At 40.8% G+C, this 14,975-nt stretch overlaps 2 protein-coding genes across 3 annotated transcripts; both read right to left on the bottom strand.

Moving 5' to 3' along the window:
- Window positions 1-1,524: 1,524 nt before the first annotated feature.
- Window positions 1,525-10,281, bottom strand: ACTR8 (actin related protein 8). Its single transcript, XM_041425866.1, has 13 exons — window positions 9,859-10,281; window positions 9,517-9,687; window positions 8,568-8,678; window positions 8,198-8,302; window positions 7,373-7,546; window positions 6,753-6,846; window positions 5,815-5,947; window positions 5,327-5,480; window positions 4,705-4,800; window positions 4,020-4,160; window positions 3,345-3,609; window positions 2,889-3,052; window positions 1,525-2,231 (listed from the first exon to the last, which is right to left on the bottom strand). The coding sequence occupies exons 1-13, from the start codon at window positions 9,979-9,981 to the stop codon at window positions 2,088-2,090; spliced, it is 1,875 nt and encodes a 624-aa protein (XP_041281800.1). The 5' UTR covers window positions 9,982-10,281; the 3' UTR covers window positions 1,525-2,087.
- An 801-nt stretch (window positions 10,282-11,082) lies between these two features.
- SELENOK (selenoprotein K) lies at window positions 11,083-14,694 on the bottom strand. 2 transcript variants are annotated; one of them, XM_041425869.1, is made up of 5 exons: window positions 14,548-14,694; window positions 13,929-14,019; window positions 13,166-13,246; window positions 12,474-12,566; window positions 11,083-11,360 (listed from the first exon to the last, which is right to left on the bottom strand). In XM_041425869.1, the coding sequence occupies exons 1-4, from the start codon at window positions 14,564-14,566 to the stop codon at window positions 12,479-12,481; spliced, it is 279 nt and encodes a 92-aa protein (XP_041281803.1). In that variant the 5' UTR covers window positions 14,567-14,694; the 3' UTR covers window positions 11,083-11,360; window positions 12,474-12,478. The 2 variants fall into 2 exon arrangements, with proteins under 2 accessions (XP_041281803.1, XP_041281801.1); XM_041425867.1 differs by lacking the exon at window positions 11,083-11,360 and having other exon boundaries at window positions 12,470-12,566.
- Between the last annotated feature and the right edge of the window lie 281 nt (window positions 14,695-14,975).

Genomic DNA, 14,975 nt, shown 5'->3' with positions numbered 1-14,975 from the left:
ATAAGAGTATAGAAGTTTCCTGAAGTAACAGAGCAATTTCAGCAGTTAAGTAGGGGTAGATGTAGAGCACAAAATTCTAAGTTCATTATTTGGAATGTGAAAAAATAGAGGAGTTTCCACTTCATTGTAAGGGCTCCTGTCCAGTATTTCATGGGTTTGCAGACTAGAATTTGGTGATGATATCGCATCCCTCTGTTACCAACTAAATCATACACAAGGCCTTTAAACAGAAATTTTGAGAATTCTGTGCAGGTGAATTTGCTGTTTTTGTAATGCATGGATACTTGAATATTTATCATTCTCAAGTCAGTATTCACTGCAAACTAAGCTGAAACTACTAATTGTTTCATGCTGCAATATTTATCAGGTATTTTCAGCAGATTTTCCCCTGGATGTTTGCAATAATCTGGGAAAAATAAATATTTTGGTTATACAGATGTTTGAATGTTAAAATCCTGTCAAGATGCAGATGTTTTTGGTCTTAGGTGACTTTATATATGCTGGCATTGGCAAATTTTGCCTTTCACTTTCTTCCTCTTAAATGTTATGCTTATCAGAGTAATGCTGCATCTCAGGAATTTGTTATTTTGTTGCTGTTGCTCAGGGTAAAACTCTAACCAAAAAGGACAAGAGGAGATGATGACACCTCAGGTTGCAGGGGGAGATACATTCCAGGAACATGGGAGGAATTGGCAGGGAGCAGACTCAGACTGATATGCCTTGTTTCTTTCAAGGTAGGGAAGAAAATTAAGTAAATTAGGTAATCAACAACTCCAATATAGATGATTAATCATTTTGTGTTGCTTTTTAGCACACTTTCTATGTATGGACATTGGAAATTATCATTTCAGTAAATCTGTGTGCTTTTTCTCTAAATTCTATTAAAATACACATAAACAAATGCATACATACCATATATTGGTATTATTATGATAACTGATAGCTTTTAGAGACTTGTTTCAAAGTGATTTTTTTCTCTTTTAGAGCTCCTCACAATCAATGCAGTTGGAGGATGTGACTGATTTCTCCTTGCTGCTGTACTTGTGACTGTGTCTCATTGCTGGGGCAGCTCATGCCATCTCACACAGAGGTAAGAGTTCTCACCTTTCTGAGTTCTCACCTTTTGTATTCTGCTGAGTTTTGCTGCAAGCATCCTTTTAGCTACGGTTATATAAAGGAGACTGCCTTTTAGGTATTGTTGCAATAGGAACGCTCTCAGGTTTGTTCAGGAAGCTCCAGCTTCACTATTTCATTCAAACCAGTCCTGTGGTTTTGAAAGCAGCTGCCCAACCAAACCAGGTTTGGTTGGTGTTGCAGGGTGATTTGAGGAGTGCAGCCTCACTGCCCTCAGGTGGAATGAACTGGAAGCTATGCTGGTTGTATAAAATTGCAGCTAGGTCTTTTGGGTATATTATATTGATTTTTGTAAAATAAGGAAAAAAGTGGACTCTACAATAGATAATGAAAAACTAATAGGTTTTGATGATAAGTACAGGGCAAGAAAAAAATACTCCACTTCCAAACTCTTTGTATTTCCACTGAATAAAATAATTTATTACATAAGTAAAAACCAAACAGTGACTGTAGTTCTAGTTCTTCATTTCACTTTTACCCTAATGATCACTTATATAACAACTTCATCTCCTGGTAACATTAGAGTAGCAATCAGAATATTACATTAAACCCACAGCTGCACTCTTCAGCTGTTGCTTCTGTGTACATGTTTCTGGAATGAATCTTGGCTTAACATCTCTCACATAATATTTCATACCTTAAGTTCCTACATTGTGCAATTTTAATATACATTACCTGTATAATATACAGTTACTCTGGAGATGACAGTGGCACGCTGTATGCAGAATTCAATGCATACAATTTAAAAGACAAAAGCTGAAGTCACATGAATTCAGTAAGTCTTTTGGTTTTTTACAACACGTCCAGAAAAACCTCAGTTGAAGTTAATATTAATAAAATACAAAAAATATGTATCAGCAGAAGATCAATTCATGTGCACTGGGAAAAAAAATGGCATTTTGGGTAAGGAATCTTCAGTGAAGTTCCTAGAGGTTCCTCTGTAAGCACCTCCATTACCACACAAAGGCAGCTCGCTCCCGTAACATCCTGACCCCAAAGCGCTGCCACTCCCTCTGGTATATCCACAGCTCCTGAGTTGTGTCCAGGCAGGCCAAAACTGCCCCTCCTTTCCAGGCAATTAAACGTGGATCCATATCCTAAATTCAAAACACAGATGGCACACAGTCATTGGTCTCACTTTGCATCATTCTCCAAAGCTGTATCCTATTTTTCCAACACTATTCACTAGTTAGAATCTGGAGGAGTAGGGGAAGAAAAGTTTTACAGTATTATCCAGGAAAAAGTAGTGAGATAAAAATATTTAACTGATATTCAAGATGCTTTGAGAAGTCACTTTTTGTTTTAAAATGCTTTCTAAGCATATAATGAAAATCTTGCCTTCAGTAATGGAGGCTCTGAAATAGATGGAAGTATATTTACAAGTTTTGCCTGATTAATGCCAAATGGAAATTAACCTCAATGCCCGTATTTCTATTATCTTTATAGTACTAAAACATAAAAAAATCACAATTTCTTGCTGAGGAGACAGGTTACCTTCATGGGCCAGTACTGCTTCTTTACAAATAGGGCCTTGAGCTAATAAACACTTCAGTGACCTGCACCAGTCACACTCTTACTATGCCTCTAACTCCCTGTCTCTAACCAGCCAGTGCTGTGTCATAGGCTGAAAGCTCCCTTAAATCTCAGACCTTCAACTACTCTGGGATTTCAAAAGAATTTTTTTCATTTAACCTTTCAAAGATTTCAACCAATCATAGTTTACTAACTACTTGGCTATCAGTTTTAACAGTTACCTTAGGCCTTGTGATGACCTCAACATTTTCAACAACTCTTCTGAAAGAGGGTGGCATTTTGTTGAGAATTCGGTGTTGAAGAAACTCTTGAGCTTTATGAAACATAAGGCCTCCTCCCACTACTAAGATGGAGCTGTACATCTTCTTTTTTGTATCATCAGATGCTGGAATGAATGAATATATAGAAATACATCTGTTTTTTGAAGTTATTGTGGCCTGTATTACAATTAATTTAGTGCAAGTCAAACCAGATAGAAACTGATGTTTGCTTTAAAATTCTTCTATTCCTTGGACACACAGGTCAAGAAACAGCAACAAAGATGCAAGCATAAGAAACAGTGTAGCTACTCTCCAGATGATAAAACCTAGGGACCCATCTTTCTTTGGTGAAATACAGGAGTTACATAAATCCACCCTGAGGTCTATTTCACAGACTTGTACAAATGTAATTCTTACCACAGCAGTCGATACTATGAAGGATGGCTTTGTCCAGGCCCAAGGCTTTCCCTTCAAACTGAGAAATAGCAGTTTTCCTGGACATGTGTGCACTTAAAGGTTCCTCTGAATCATTGCCAGGTATCATGCAGTCACCCTGGGAAGAGCCCAGCTCCACTTCTTGTGGGTACATCCTCTCTGAAATGTCCGAGGATTGGCCTCTCAATTCTCCCTCAAATGCACCAGGCTTTGACATAGATTTTCTGTCAGCTGTAGCTTTTGCAGACTTAAAAATGAGAAAACAAAAGCGCAAAAAGGTCACAGCAGGTTACAGAACAGTACAAAGACTTAACTAAGCACCATTGTTATTTCCTTTCACCTTTTCGCCCAGCAAGGTTAAGCCCTGCATTATTGTCTCATCTGATTTTCATTTTAATCCTCATGTTCTAAGTAAGGGCTCATTTTGAACTCCATCACATCGCTGAATCCCATAACACAGGGATCCCTTCTTTGACTTTAAAAATGCACACTTCTAATTAAAGAATTGTTTAGGCACCTGTAACTACTTACTTTAAATTTATTCTTTAATATTTCTGACCAAGGTAACAAACTGGTTTCTGAGATGAGCTAATGAGTCCTCATTTTATTCCCCAATTAAGTGACAGTTAATGAAAAATAAAACCAGCAATCACACACCTGCTCCTGCTTACTTTGTGTGGCCAGCAGATAATGCTCATCATGAGGATCCTCAGGATCACCTTGTGACCTGTGCTGCAAAATTGTCATTTTTTGTCCAACAATTCCAAAAGTTGCTGGATAAAACAGAGCCATGGGTGCCTGAAGAGAGATTTGGCATGGTTTTACTACAGTATTCCTTCTTATGGCCTTTACTACAGAAAAAATTCTGTTCTATTTTTCTCACTATTCAAAATTAAATAGAGGTGGTTTTTTTCCAGGTAGTTTGTGAAATACTGAAGTGTCTTCTGTTTTTTTACAATTAAAAAATATCCCAACAATTACACAAGTTTCTTTAGAGATTTAGCATTGTATGATAAACAAGTACTCAAATGTCATTTGTTACAAAATTGGAAAATTCAATGGTAAGCTGAAAAACTTGCAAAATTAACATTAATGCTTTGCACTTGAAGGATAATGATCATATTTAGAGGAAGCAACAACCACTGTAGCTAAAGCTACTTGGAAAGTCTCGTGCATGCACCAGTGCTGCATTAGGCCCACTCATCCATATAGGAATTAATTTTATCTACAAGCAGTTTAAGAACAATCCACAAATCACATGGGCCTAGTAGCATTGGACTGATACAAACTGAGGCTCTGAGTCTGAATGCTCATTACATTTGTAATTTAATTTAAAAATCACCTGTAATTTCTCATCCCCTAACCGGAACTGGTACAATAAAGCTGGAGAATCCGGGTGCCGAATTTGGAACTCGTGATCTTGTAATCCAGAAATATCCTAAGGTAAGAAACAATGGAAACAACAATAAAAAAATCTTTTATATCTATCAAGCTGCATAATCTATTTAATTACAGAAAACAACGAAAAGTAACAAAACTGTCTCCTAACTATGGATTTTATTTACCTATTCTTGAGTTTTTTAGTCTTTTCCATTTAGTATGATGTGGCAGACAGCTTTTTACATGCCTAAGCCTCTACAATGAGGGTTTTGCAAGAAGAAGAGACTTGTTAGCAGGTCTTACAGAACTGAAGTTGAAAACCAGCAAGTATGCAATTATTATCAGCTTCTTTCAGCAAGAAAAACAAAGAAATTATCTTTCTAAGGGTTGGGATTCCTTTCAGTTAGAGGAAAAATAAACCAAGTTATAAATATTTCAAGTCTAAAGCTTCTACAGCTTTTGCCATTATTCTCCTGAGTAAAATATTTACAATTAACTTGGACTCACAAAAAGGCTCCCCAGAGCAACACTCTGTAAAAGAAAAAAAAAATTACTTTGCTAACACACAATTTGCCCCCTCTCACCTGATCTAGATGACAAAACGTCTCCTTTAGGTGCTGAAGCAGCAGGCAATCCAACTTATTAGTTAACTGGCAGTCTCTGTATGGGAATCCTGCTCGTTGCATAAGCCAATAAAAACACCTTGACACATCAGATCCTCCATATGCAAGGCACAGCCTAAAGCACAGAGAAGAAAGAGATCTTTTTATGTAGTTACTGAAATACTGGCTGACTGCAGCAATAGTGAGAGGAATGCTAGGAAGATTTTTGCCATGCTGGAATCATGACTTCCACAGAGTTTACAGAACACAGTATTAGTTCTGATCAGTTCTGCCTCTTTTCTTCTTTTAAAGATAATTCTTTAAGGTTCATATTATAACAGTTGTCTCTGTTAAATGCCTCAGAGTAAGAAAACCTCAATATTTCTATAAATTTTGTCTCCTTTTAGAAGTCAAATCTTTGGTAAGCAACTAAGTCCATGATTATAACAATTCTGCACGCTCTAAGGTACCTGGTATTGCGATGGGAAACACCATCTTCTACACAGCAAACACTTGTCTTCTGATCTCCCACATCCACAATGCATGCACTGCTTAAACCACTTCCAAAGGTAGCACAGACAGACTCCTGGTGTACAATAATTCCTAGCAATATGAGAAAAAATTATATTAAATTTATGCCAAATTTTACAGTCATGTTGCTGACATTTAAAGGACATTTTAATGTCTTTTAAAGATCTACAAATAGGCTGACTCTCCACTGAAAGCCTGTATATTTAGTGAAGGTGGGTGGGGGGTACTTATGAGACTTTTTTGTTGAATAAGGCTTTAAAAGTCCTGAAAAGAAGCTAAGAGCAGGGTCAAATGACCCTTTTTTCTACAAGATTAAAGGCATTGTCTCCAAATTGCAAGTATTTTTTCAATCTGGTACTGCAGGGTCTTGGCTACCAGATGTACATGAAGTGCTTTCTGAAGTGTTTTCCTAATTATTTTCTGGTTTTAATCAAGTAGCATTGTTATTAGCAATTCAGATATGGTCTTTAAGTAATTCTGAAATAAGGCCCAATTTGACCCTCTGTTTTCCCTACAATCCACCTTTACAGAGCACATTTGTGTCATAAGCCCATACTTAAACCTGGGAAGTACCAGAGATTCCACTCTGTCCTTCTAGACAGTCATGCATTTTAGAAATATTTAAGAAATCAGACTGCTGCTACTTTTAATCCAGCTGAATGAGAAGCCCACACCTAGAATGCATAACAGCAAACCAAAAAACTTGTTTCAATATTAGCCAACCATTTTACCCCTTTAGAAGAGATAGCAGTTATGTGATTGGCAAAAGATGAGGGTGCTAGGCCCAGGTAACCTGGGACTGATGTGCAAAATATGCCTTAAAAGAAAAAAACATCTTATTAATTAATGCAAGTACTTCCTTCACTATGGATTTTACCTGAGAAGCCCATCTTCATTAGGATCATATTTACCAGTTCTTTCACATGTTGTTTATTATAGATGTCTGGAATTAGTAAAATGCATCTGTAGTACTGAAGACAAGAACAGTAAATTAAAGCCAGCTCTCAAATAAAGTTCGATATACAACTTATAGGAAAAAATCAAAATTTTAGGAAAGGGGAAGGTTTCTAATACTTTAAAATATGTTCTAAGTATGTGCCAAGAGTCTGTAGCCATTAAAATGTGTAAAAGTACACCAGGCATGAGACAAACACCTACTTAACAAGGATAAGTAATTATACAAGTATCAGGCAGCCCTTCCCTAGGTGCCTCCTTTACAGTCAACAAAAAAACCCAAAGAAAGACAAACTATGAAATGTCTATCATGGGATTTCTAAACATCCTTGTTAGAGGTTCTATCAACAGCTTTTGTCTTAAAGACATGGACAAAATTCCAGATGAAGTCTTGGGAACCTAGCTCACCAGCAGAAAGAAGGTATTTACTAAGGAAAGCACCAGTAAGAGACTACCAATACCAGCAAGTTGCTTCTCTTTTACAGCAACGTTTAGAGAAGTGGATACAGCCCACACCACATAAATGTGCTGTTCACAGCTCACCTTTAGGTCTTTCAGAGGTATTTCCAGGTACTTTTGTATTGCATGTGACCATATAACTTCCAGGTCTGCCAGTACTGCAGTGAGGGAGCCACCAGGTCCTGCGTGGAGATTCAGCTGCCCCCTTCTAATGGGCCAATGTATGTTGTAAGCATCTAATGGATTGACATACAGGGCCTGAAAATGAGAGATTGCATTCTGGGCATTGCTTTTCTCAAAAAAAATACTAACAAAATGAGTGACAGCTGGGAAGAAAAGTATTTCAGAAGCACACACAAGACACGACAGAGCTCAGAATGATGTCACAGCAACACAGCAGATTTCTTTGTAACAGGGCTTGATTATAAACCATTAAAATAAAAAGACAGCAAATACATAGTCTAAATTGTTTGAATGTTCTTACCCACAGACATCTAGTGAATATAAAGCTATATTTTTCCACTACACCATATTAGAAACTAAAATAACTTAAATACTTTGAAGCCCACAAATATCAAGTTACTCAGCAGCAATTCCATGTAGTGATACTTTCATCAGTTTCTTTCTTTTTCTCTGAATTATGCCATATGGGTAAAGTTCTCACCTACTCCCTGCAAAAACCCTGATTTATAGCAGTAAGGGATCCAAGATACTTGTTAAGCAAATGGGGGAACCCTCTTGTCTTGCTGAATGATAAAAAATACTCTGTTACTCCACAGTACGGTATCTCAGCTTTGCTTGGTTAGCTTTACACATCTTTCAGTACACACTAGCTCACAGCACACTGCAACTGATCAATGGCTGCATTAAAGCACACAAAGCCTCATTCAGCAGGAAAATCAATCTTACCTCTTCTCCTACCAAAAATTCAGGATGATTTGATGTGTTTGTCCACTTGGCCCCGGAGCTGTGATCCAAAATGGCAGGCCTCATCTGTCTGTTGTATGACCTGGCCTGAAATGTAACCAAACCAAATCCTGTTGATAAATATTTCACCGGTCACTTTTTATGCATGGAAGAAAAATGAAATATCCCTTTGAACCCAGCCCTTGAGAAAACACTTATAATCTTAACTTTCACATGTTTTCAGAGTTAGGTAACACAATAGCACCTATGCATACTTGGTCTAGGAAGGGTATCTATTCTTGTCCTGAAGCATAGCATCTCACCCAAGGACTGTATGAATGAACAATTTAATAAGACCCAAAGAATGAGTTACCTGATCAGGTGACACTGGTATGCGCCTCGCTCCATTTGACATCTTTTTGGACCATATTGCTTGGTCCACCATTTTAAGGCCATTTTGTCTCTGCTCAGTACTTTCAGGTTTCTAAGGAAAAACCCCAAATATGCAATGTAAATACTTTCAGACCACATTTACATACTGGTAATACTGAAGCTATTAGGAAACAATGAAATAATTTCTTATTAAATTTAGATACACCGTAGGGCAGATGTTTGTACAATCCAAAACTGACTTATGCTCATTTTAAAAGAAACTATTTTTTATATTAGAGTTCCCAACACCTATTCAAGTCAACTTGAATCTTTTAACTGCTTTTAGTGGCTGCTGGACTTCATCTCTAATGATGTGCTCAGGCCATTATCTACTTAACTACAGACATATGAAATAGGAGCAAAAATGTTTAAACAGATCTCAATTATTTAACGGTGAGGTCTAATATTAGAGAGGTTAGTTTGATTATAACAGATTCAGACTACAAATAAGATTATTACATATGTCTTTTGACCAGGCTGGACTAAAATGACTTGCTGTGTTACCCAAGTCACTAACTACTAACCAACACATTCACAAACGGAGAAATCTGATTCTAATCCTGCAGTTGGCATTCCACCAGAAGAAATACTGAGTGTGGTACCAGACCATAGCACAGGGAAATCAACACGCACAAACCCTCAACCTATTAATTCTTTAGGTTTAGTTCATTGCAAACAAATCAAATAAAACGAAGACTGGTCCAAGCCTACTGACTTCAGTAGGTGGCATCTACAGTCCTTAAAAGGGTGAAAAAAAAGTTTGACACGAGATGTACTCTCCTCTGGGCAACCATGAAGGATGAAAGGCACATATGCACTACACGAGAAACCAAACCGCCCCAGAGCAGGCGATGGCCACGCGGATTTCGGCGAGGCGGGGCCGCGCTCACATTGAGGCCGTCCCGGAGGAGCCAGCTGTCCCTGTAGGCCGCCTGGCCCGGCTGCTTGTGCCGCCGCGCGATCACGTGCGGGATGCCCGCGGGCAGCGTGTCCGTGGCCCGCCCGAGCCGCAGGGTGGTCGAGCCGGGGTGGATCACCACGATGAAGTTGCTCTGTATTTGCTGAAAGCAAGGACAACGAGCACGGAGTCAGATCGAGCCCCCAGGACCACCTGGAGACCTCCCGACGCTTCCACACCCCCTCCGCAGGCCTTTAAAAGGCCGAGCCCGGGCCGGGCCCGCCCCAGCGGGGAGGGAGCAGCGCCCGGCAGCCGCCGCCGCTCCGGGCCTCACCTCCTGCAGCGACTCGGGCACGGCGGCGGGGACGATGGGCCGCTTCACGCCGCGCTGCTCGCGTTCCCGGTCGCGCTCCTTGTCCTTGCCGTTCTCCGCCTCGCCTTTCTCCGCCTGGGTCATGCTCCGGCCGGGCGGAAGCCGCGTCTGCCGGCCCCGAGCGGCGCCGAGCCCCGCGCGGGGCGGAAGCGGGCGGGCCCTGGCCCGGCCCCGCCCCTCAGCAGGTACCGGGGGGGCCTCGGCGGCTCCTGGGCGCTGCCGGGATGGCTCCGCTTGTAGCGGCGTGCGGGGCTCCCGCCCCGGCGCTGAGGAGCCCAGCAGCGGCACGGGGAGCGTGCGGAGCAGCCCTGCCGCTGCAGCGGGTCTGGTGGAGCAGCAGCCAAACGCTCTCAGCTGGGCTGGTACGGCTGGAGCTTAAAATACCCTGTACAAAGGCTGTAGTGCAGCTGGTGTACGTGGTAAGCTGCAAGGGGCTAACGATGGGCAGCGAGCTCCTTTATAAACTATGCAGAGAGGATGTTTGACTGGAGCAGGGGGAGGTGTGGCTCTTAAAGGCTGAGAGTTGCTGTTACACAGCCGAGTCTAAAAGAGAGAAATTTTGTGTTAGGTAGGCGTGGTATCTGCTGGAGTGTCTTGTTAATTGAGGGGCATTGTTGATTAATGTCCTGCTAAGGACTGTTAAGGAATACATTGAGTGCAAAAACAGTGAGAAACTCCCATCCTGAAAAGGGATACATCAGATAAAAGACAGTTACTATTTGAAAGAAAATAACTACTCTGGGATAGCCTTCAGTATTTGAGTTGCCCTCTTTTTTCTTCATGTAATAATAACAACACCTAATTTTATTGTAAAAAACCCCAAAATTTGTACTGTAACTGTTTTTACACATTTCAGTAAGTTTATAGGGGAGAAGGAAGTTCTTTCAAGAGGTGTTTCTGTTATAAACACTATTATGGACCTTAGTGAAGCAAGGGCTGTAAAACAAAGTAATTTGTTAACTGCATTTTTGAAATGCTTTTAGAGTATCATTAATAGAAGGAAAATACAACAAAGTACAGAGTGTTTGTTCTGAGAGAGCGAGTATAAAAGCTCTTAGGAAGTGCTGCTTTGACTTGTGAGGGACCATCTCTATCAACTATAAATATGTATTTATATATATATAAGAAGGCTTATTGTACTTCAGATTTTTTCAGTTTTTAAAAATGATGAGAAAATCAGCCTTGTGACAAGCCAAATATAATTTACTTATAACTTTGCAACTACAGTAAAATGTTCAGAAACTATACAAAGACTTTAGACAGTAAACATGTATTTAATGAAACTGTGGTTCAGTTACACCGGATCCTTGAGGAAGGAGTTCCCAGTACAACTTCATTGATCTGCTCCTATCACAGAACAGTTTCCAGTCAGGCATACACATCCCCATTTGGTCCACCACTAAACTCTTCTTTTCATCTGGCTGATGTGTATGCTTGTGCCTGCCTCTTCAGCAGGCGTTTACCTAAAAGATAAAGCAGTAACAGTACATTTAAAAAGGCCTTTCTTTGTGAGACGAAATTAAGTAGAAAATTTAAAATAATATTGCTTTTAATTTACCTAAATGAGACATGCTAAAGACTTGCTAACTTTATTTCTCAGCAGGTTACACGTAGCTGTGAATACCCAAAAGCCATCTCCACAGTCTTTGTGGCCTGGTGTCTACTCAACAAGAGAAAACCACAATGTCCCAGGGTTTTTCTCCCACTTGGAAGAAGCTTATCCTTGTTGAAGTGAACTGAAATACCGGTGTCTGTGTTTCCTGGTATATGAACTTTTTCCTACAAGGTTTACAGGTATTAACTACCTGCATGGGTTGGTTTTTTTTTTCCTTGTAACTTTTATTATAGTTACAATGGGAGTGACTGATGAAAACAAAGATTATTTACTTACGTCTTAAAGTAAATTAAACCATACTGTAAATACACTCGGTGTCAGCTGTAACTCCCAGCAGCCAAACTAATTATTAAACAGAATTAAGTATCAGGCAGCTGTAAGAAATTTAAAACCTCTTTTACCTCTATTTCTAAGCAATTCTGATTTTTACACTTTAATGGACTTCAAGTTTGGTATGGCTGTGTCATTGTAATGGGGGAAAAAACCCCATTTTTATTGTCTTGTAACTTTATATTTTTCTTTCATTTCTGTTGAGAAATACCAACTTTAACCAAAACCCATCACGTCATATAACTATTAGAAATGCAAACAAAGCATCATTTTCTAACAATCTGATCTTTAAATTAGCAGCCAAAAAAGGTGAGAAGCTATAAATAACTTATCAGTTGTGCTCAAAAATCTTTGCCACACTTTGTCTATCAACTTCTGTGTAATTAAAAATAAAAGCCCACCATTCCTAAACCAAAATCCTTTTTAACATCCCTTCCCCCTACTTTTTCTCCCCTTTACTGGAAGTATCTTTATTTCTTTTATTGTTGAATAATCTTGATTATTTTCCTGTTTTGGGAACTTCTGCACCAGGAACTACAAAACACTCCATTCCACCTTAACCCTGATTTAACACTGCTATTTGAAAAAACCCCAAACCCTTCAAAGCAGGATGCAGCAGATTTGGAATTACCTTCCTCATCCACCTCCAGCCATTGGGGGTGGACTGGGGCCTCCACCCCAGTGATTTATTCGGCCCATCCGACGGCGAGGATTTGCTGGAGGCCTGAAAAGAAAGGAATTCTACATTAAACTTCTCAACAGGAAACACAATAACACTGTCTCTAAATGTCAGTAGTGAGAAAGTCTGAACCTCTAAAAAAAGTTGAGTTTCACCTGGAAAGCTGTAAGAAAACCCCAACCCCACTATCACAAAAATCCTCTCCTGTTTCACTACTGCTGTGTGATGTGAGAAAGCCACAGATCACTGATGCTTTAAACAGTCCTACAAAACACTTAGGCTGCAGTGTTCATAGAAATTACACCCCTGTAACAGTGTTTTGCTTTAGGTAATGTAATACAAGAAATGACTGCACTAATGCAAGTCAAATGCTGAGCAGAAATATGTCTAAGAAAAGAAGAATTTTAACAAAGATAACTTTTCTCCTAGGCAGGCTTCAAAAATATTTTCAGAGAGTGTTAGTGTGTCTGTTCTGCTATTGCAGCTGTCCAAAGCTGTGCATTGTTACCAACAATAGTGCAGATAACCGTTTTAGCCTTCCTGCACAACCCAATTCAATGCAATCACAGCTGTAATCTACTCAGATTCCTTTCACTTCACCAAGATAGAGGAAAAAAACCTGTGTGAATATGAAAAAAAAATACCCTCTTCCATCATGGTATCCTGAATAGGAGGAAGATGTGTAGCCTCTTCTTCTTAAATCTGGTTGAATAATGCTCTGGAAACTGAAAAATTAAAACAATGGTTAGGTGGTTTTCATTACCATTAAAACAATGGTAAGTGGTTTTCAGGAGTGAACAGTGTATCTTCTCGTGATCAGTGTTGTTTAAATCCTGGCAATTTGTTTCCTACATATGAAACTAAAACCTGAAATAATTCCAAATTACACTGACGCTTAAACTATAAAATCTAATTTTCTTGCTAATATGCAAGAAATGCATAAAGCATAAACTTATAACTGAAATTGCTAAGAACTGTTGAATATATCACATGAACTTTCTGTTTGGTAACTGGCTTTGATCCAAATTTGTGTTTACTGTGTGATTACTTTGACGTAGTCAGAATCTATTGTCACCAGTAGAAATTCTCCAAACAGCTTAATTATTTGATCAGCTAGTAGATGCTTTTTAACAAAAGTGTATATTTCATTTCTGCAGTATCAAAATAGATTAAATGTAAGAAAACTCATTTGAACTGCCGATAAGTTATAGTCACTTTCATGCACTTTTTGTTAAGTATACTGTGCTTAATAAACACAACCACATAGTTGTAGTAAAGCATTTATACATATGGAATGCTAGAGAGTAAATATAATATTTTTACTGTTATGTTACTGATAGCATTGTGTAACTTCCACCCATGTCAAATCTAAAATGAAGCTCACCCAAAGAATTAACTTCTACTTACAACAGAACCACAAAATCTGCGATTGACCAGAAGAAATCTGTTATAGATGACAACCTCCAGGGAGCCCGACTCTGGTTATCCAAAACTTGTCCTGTAACATATCCAGACACAACACATCCAGTGACGTTCAGTGTGTGACACTGAACAGGACATTACACAAAACCAGATCTGCTAATTCCACAGCTTGCAGCTGGGACGGTGAAACTGCACTTCATGGCAGCGAGTTTCATTTTCTGCAGGTTACTGCCCAAGTTCTTGAGCTAAAGGGGTCAGCACCGCCACAAGGGCTCCACGTCCAGAAAACCTACAGAAAGCACCAGCGCAGTCTGATTCCCCGTAAGCGGTTAAAGCGCTGCCGTGTGACGCTCCCGGAGTCTGCAGCACGCACTTGACTCCTCAAAGTCCCCAAATCCGCTTTAGAAGCAGGCCAGCTGGGCCGCAGGGCAGCGCGGGGTGACGCGACACCGGCAGCTGCCAGACCCTGCCCGGCTGTCCCGGCAGCGGCGGCGCTGCGGGCGGCGCTCCGCGCAGCGCAGCCCCGGTGCCCCCGGTCGGTGCCAGCCCCCGGCCCGGCCCCTCACCGTTGCAGACACACACCGCGGCTGCCCCGGCCCCTCACCGTTCGAGATGTACACCATGGCTGCCCGCCGGCCCGGCCCCGGCCTCGCCTCTGCGCCTGCGCGGCAGCAGCGCGCATGGGCAGCGGGCGGTGACGGCGGCGTCCATGGAGGAGAGGCCGGGGGACTGTGTCGGCGCTGGGCTCCCCGTTCCCTCGCCTCAGGGCAAGGGCGTGCAGCCCTGAGCTTACCGGGGTCCCACTCAGGACCGCCTGTTATCGAGGGGTCCCTGTCAGCAGCCCTGTTACTAACGAGTAATCAACAGTGATCAGCAGCCCTGTTACTATCCTCGGCACGCCGGATAACGGGGCATCCCGCTCTGTACCCGGCGGAACGAGGGGTCCCTCTGAGCAGCCGCTGTTATTAACCAGGCTCCTCCCAGTACCCCTGATAACGAGGGATCCCCTCACAGCCCCGGTACTGGGGCCCC

The sequence above is a fragment of the Onychostruthus taczanowskii genome, unplaced genomic scaffold, assembly GCF_017590055.1.
Source record: "Onychostruthus taczanowskii isolate IOZ18803 unplaced genomic scaffold, ASM1759005v1 scaffold9, whole genome shotgun sequence".
Taxonomy (NCBI): Eukaryota; Metazoa; Chordata; class Aves; order Passeriformes; family Passeridae; genus Onychostruthus; species Onychostruthus taczanowskii.
Note: the sequence above shows the minus strand (reverse complement) of the source record. Positions and strands in the feature narration are given on the sequence as shown.

Coding starts and splice junctions, on each gene's coding strand:
- ACTR8 (XM_041425866.1), bottom strand. CDS start 9,981: ATGACCCAGGCGGAGAAAGGCGAGGCGGAGAACGGCAAGGACAAGGAG. Junction 7,547..8,197: donor AATTTTTGGTAGGAGAAGAG/GTAAGATTGATT, acceptor TCTCATTTTCAG/GCCCTGTATGTCAATCCATT. Junction 3,610..4,019: donor CACAAAGTAAGCAGGAGCAG/GTGTGTGATTGC, acceptor CTCATTTTTAAG/TCTGCAAAAGCTACAGCTGA.
- SELENOK (XM_041425869.1), bottom strand. Junction 13,247..13,928: donor GCAGATTTTGTGGTTCTGTT/GTAAGTAGAAGT, acceptor TTAATTTTTCAG/TTTCCAGAGCATTATTCAAC. Junction 12,567..13,165: donor GGATACCATGATGGAAGAGG/GTATTTTTTTTT, acceptor CTTTCTTTTCAG/GCCTCCAGCAAATCCTCGCC.